Here is a 3,787-nt window from a genome sequence, read left to right as displayed (position 1 = left end):
AGTATTGTGTGGTTTAGCCAAGTTTCACATAGTACAATAACATCATAATCACAGCATAAAACGTTTCTATACAAATCTAATGTTTTAGTGCGCAAACCTCTAACGTTTTGAAAGTATACATTTAGGGACGAGAATTTAAACAGAATAAACAATAATAAACAAATGATTAATTTAAAGAAGAATAAATAACCAGTTACAATACATACAATTACTGATTACACAGACTATCTAGAGTTCCTGCGCTGCGAACATGGATATATTCTGACGTATCGGTTTTACGCATAAATATGCGGCCGCTGCGCACCCACACGTGTTTATAGTTCAATTCCCTGGCTTTGAGGCGAGCTGCAGCATGAAGAGCCTTGTTCTCGGGGGATAAATTTTCGGTGACGTATATAGCCGACTTTTTATTTCCACCAAGACCCAGAAGACTGGAGTTCAATTTATTGTCAGGGTTTTGCTTGTTGTATTTTACGGTGGCTGCTAGAAATGCATCACGAAGACGGGGACTGCTCAGCCTAACCAGAATAGCACGGGGCCTCAAGCTTTTAGGGTCTTTCTTAGCGATTCTACTACAGTAAGATATGTCTGTATCGTTTATGGGGCATGCCACTACTTTGCTTAGTTGTTTTACTACTGTAATCAGGTTTTCGGACTTATGCTCGGGTACACATTGAACTTCTAAATTTGACGATCGCATGAGTTGGTCCAGCTGGATGCATCGCGCGGAGATGGTTGAGAGCTCGCTTTTTAATAATTCATTCTCTTTCTTTATACGTTCGATATCAATTTTGTATGACTTTATTTCGGCATTTAAATTTTCGAAGTGACTATTCATAAAAGAAATCGATTCGTGAAAATTTCGAATATCATCTTTCATTTCGCATAACTGGTTATTTATATCACTCTTAAAATCTGCAATGCAATTAGTGACAGACATACGTAGCTCTTCTTTTATAATACTACGCAAGTCCGAACGCGATATACAAGACGATCCGCAAGTATTCGCATCCTTATTCGCGCGTGGCTCAGTAGTACCGCGCTTAGCAACGTTGATGTTAGAACGCGAGCCAGGCGAAATCGGCCGGATTTTGCTGTCCGAACATTGCATTATTATAAAAATGTAATAATGTAGAATTACTGATACTGGTACGATGACTCACTTGCAACGACGCAACGATGATGCTTACGCAGAGTGGAGGTCAATTATGTATTATGATAACGTATACGTACCACTTGATAAGCAAAATTTTTGTCCTAAACTAAACTAGCTTTCCGCCCGCGGCTTCGCCCGCTTTGTCTAAAACCTAATTATACATATTTTATTTATACACATTTTTAATACTATGAAAAGTTTGCTTAGAATTAGGATATTGATTGGACTTTCAGGCAAATAGTTCACGATAGATTTGGCTTTTTAGCAAAGATATAGTTTGAAATTAAAAAAACGCTCTTTTTTCAGCCGTCTTTCAGCCTAAAGCTTAAAATTATTTTCATATCGAATAGAACAAACAAAATCTAACAATAAAGTTCAGCTAAAATTTCTTTCTTCTCTCATAAAATGCGTGTTATTCCAGGGAAAAAATTAACGAAACGTTGATGTACGGGCTAGCCGTACATCCTGACTCAGCGCTTTACACGATCCTATTTCATTATGTCGACAAGAACATCTTGACCCAGTTGGTCTGCGCTCGCGGCTCGTGTAAAGCGCTCGGGGTGTACGCGCTATATCAATTAATCTCATTATCAATCAACTATCAAATATATCAATATCATATTATCATCATTAGTTTATAGCAATCAACAATAAAGTGATCAAAGGCAATAACTTGTTTTACATCATCAGTAGAAACTATCAAACTATCAATTTATCAGCTAAAGGAGTGTATGGGATATCATACCATATCAATCAGCAGCCCATACATCTCTCTTTTTGGTCCTTCGCAGCCTTGGACCTCGCGTGTGGACATATTGTGTGTGTGATCAGTGTTGTGTTAGTGTTCACAAGTGAGGATTAGTATCAAGCAGTGAGTCTTTAAATTTTTTATCATGTCTAACGCCGAAGATTTGCTTCAAAATCAACAACAACTATCAAATACCATCGAAAACATTTATAGTAATTTTAAAAAGGATGGTGCGGATAGGAAAACCTTCGATTATATAAAAAGAAGGTTGGATGTGCTAGATAGACACTGGCACGAATATCAAGAGAATCATAATGCTTTATGTAATATCGAGGTCATAAGATCTCATAGTTATTTTGAAAATAATGAGTTCGAGTTAGCTCAAGATAGATATAAATATATCAGGGGAGTAATTTCTAATTATAATCAAGGCAAAGAGGAAAGGCCTAAGACACCGTTATTACAACCTGCTAAACCTCTCGGTGTCCCAGGGACCTCTCAATCTCAGTCATCTTCTAAGGTACTAACTGATCAAAAAATTAGTAGCAAAACGGACGAAATGATTCGTAGACAGATAAGTTATTTTAAGGCTTTTGATCATACAATATCAAATATCATTTTGGATGATGTTAACGAAAAGTGGGAATTCGATCATTTATTAAAATCAATACAGGCGCGCTGGTCTCTAATAGACTCTCTCCATTGGGAGTTGGACAGTGAGCTTGGGGGTAGAAACTCGGAATACGAGAATACCTTTTTATCATATGAACAAAAATATAACGATATCATCAAATCGCTTAACAAAAAATTATGGTCTATATCACATAGGGAACAATCTACACCACATATAGAAATACCAGTATTTAGTGGTAATTATCATCAGTGGTGCTCTTTTAAAGATGTATTTAAAGAAACGATTCACGACAATCCATCATTATCATCGGCGCAAAAAATGCAATTCTTGAAAACAAAAGTTAGAGGAGAAGCTGAAAGGCTTATTCAGCATCTACCAATAACCTCGGATAATTATTTAATATGCTGGGATATACTTAATAATCGGTATAATAACAAATCATTAATTTTCCGTTCGCATATTGATATTTTAATGAATATACCTGTCGCTCAACAAACATCATTAAATCATATCAAACGGATACATGATACGACCATAGAAACTATCAACGCTATCAAAAACTTAGGTGTCGACGTAGGATCGTGGGATCCATTAATCGTACATTTAATCGCCCAGAAATTGGACTCCGAGACGCATAACGCATATATCAATACTTTAAAACAGCCTCGAGAATTAGCAACATTAAAAGAGTTCTTGACATTTTTGGAAAATAAATTTACATCATTAGAGTCATTAAAAAAGAAACCTGAGATCAAGAATTCATATCAACCATTTTATAAATTAAACAAAAATTTTATCAAGACATCGTTTCCCACAAGCAATAAATTTATTTCCCATTCCCATCAAAATCGCAAACAAGAAGACCCATCAGTTCCCATCAGTTCGCAGAAACATCATAAATGCGAACTTTGCAAAACCAACGAGCATTGTCTGTTTTACTGTAATAAGTTTTTGAATATGACACCGCCAACAAGACGCGGCACGGTTACAAGATTAGGTGTATGCGAAAGTTGCCTCTATTCACACAATGGTAAACCATGTTTTTCTGAAAAAAGATGTTTGAAATGCCATGGGAAGCATAATACTATCATACACGAGGCGTATGAGATTTCCATACCTAGTTCTTCGAAAATAGCAAGCCAGGGTTATCAAAAACATGAGCCGCAACAGGTGCAGAGGAATTCTCACGTTTCAATGCAACGTGAAACACCTGAGATTCTTTTAGCGACAGCCATATTAAAAGTACAAG

At 36.4% G+C, this 3,787-nt stretch overlaps 1 protein-coding gene across 1 annotated transcript; it reads right to left on the bottom strand.

Annotated features, from left to right (window-relative positions):
- Positions 1 to 208: 208 nt before the first annotated feature.
- On the bottom strand, positions 209 to 880 carry LOC149899569 (uncharacterized). The gene has a single exon (XM_090114030.1). The coding sequence runs from the start codon at positions 878 to 880 to the stop codon at positions 209 to 211; it is 672 nt and encodes a 223-aa protein (XP_089970156.1).
- Between the last annotated feature and the right edge of the window lie 2,907 nt (positions 881 to 3,787).

The sequence above is a fragment of the Colias eurytheme genome, chromosome 20 (assembly GCF_061535395.1).
Source record: "Colias eurytheme isolate Ceu_HAF_F1 chromosome 20, ilColEury1 Martin Lab GWU primary, whole genome shotgun sequence".
NCBI lineage: Eukaryota > Metazoa > Arthropoda > Insecta > Lepidoptera > Pieridae > Colias > Colias eurytheme.
This window is presented reverse-complemented; position numbering and strand designations above follow the sequence as displayed.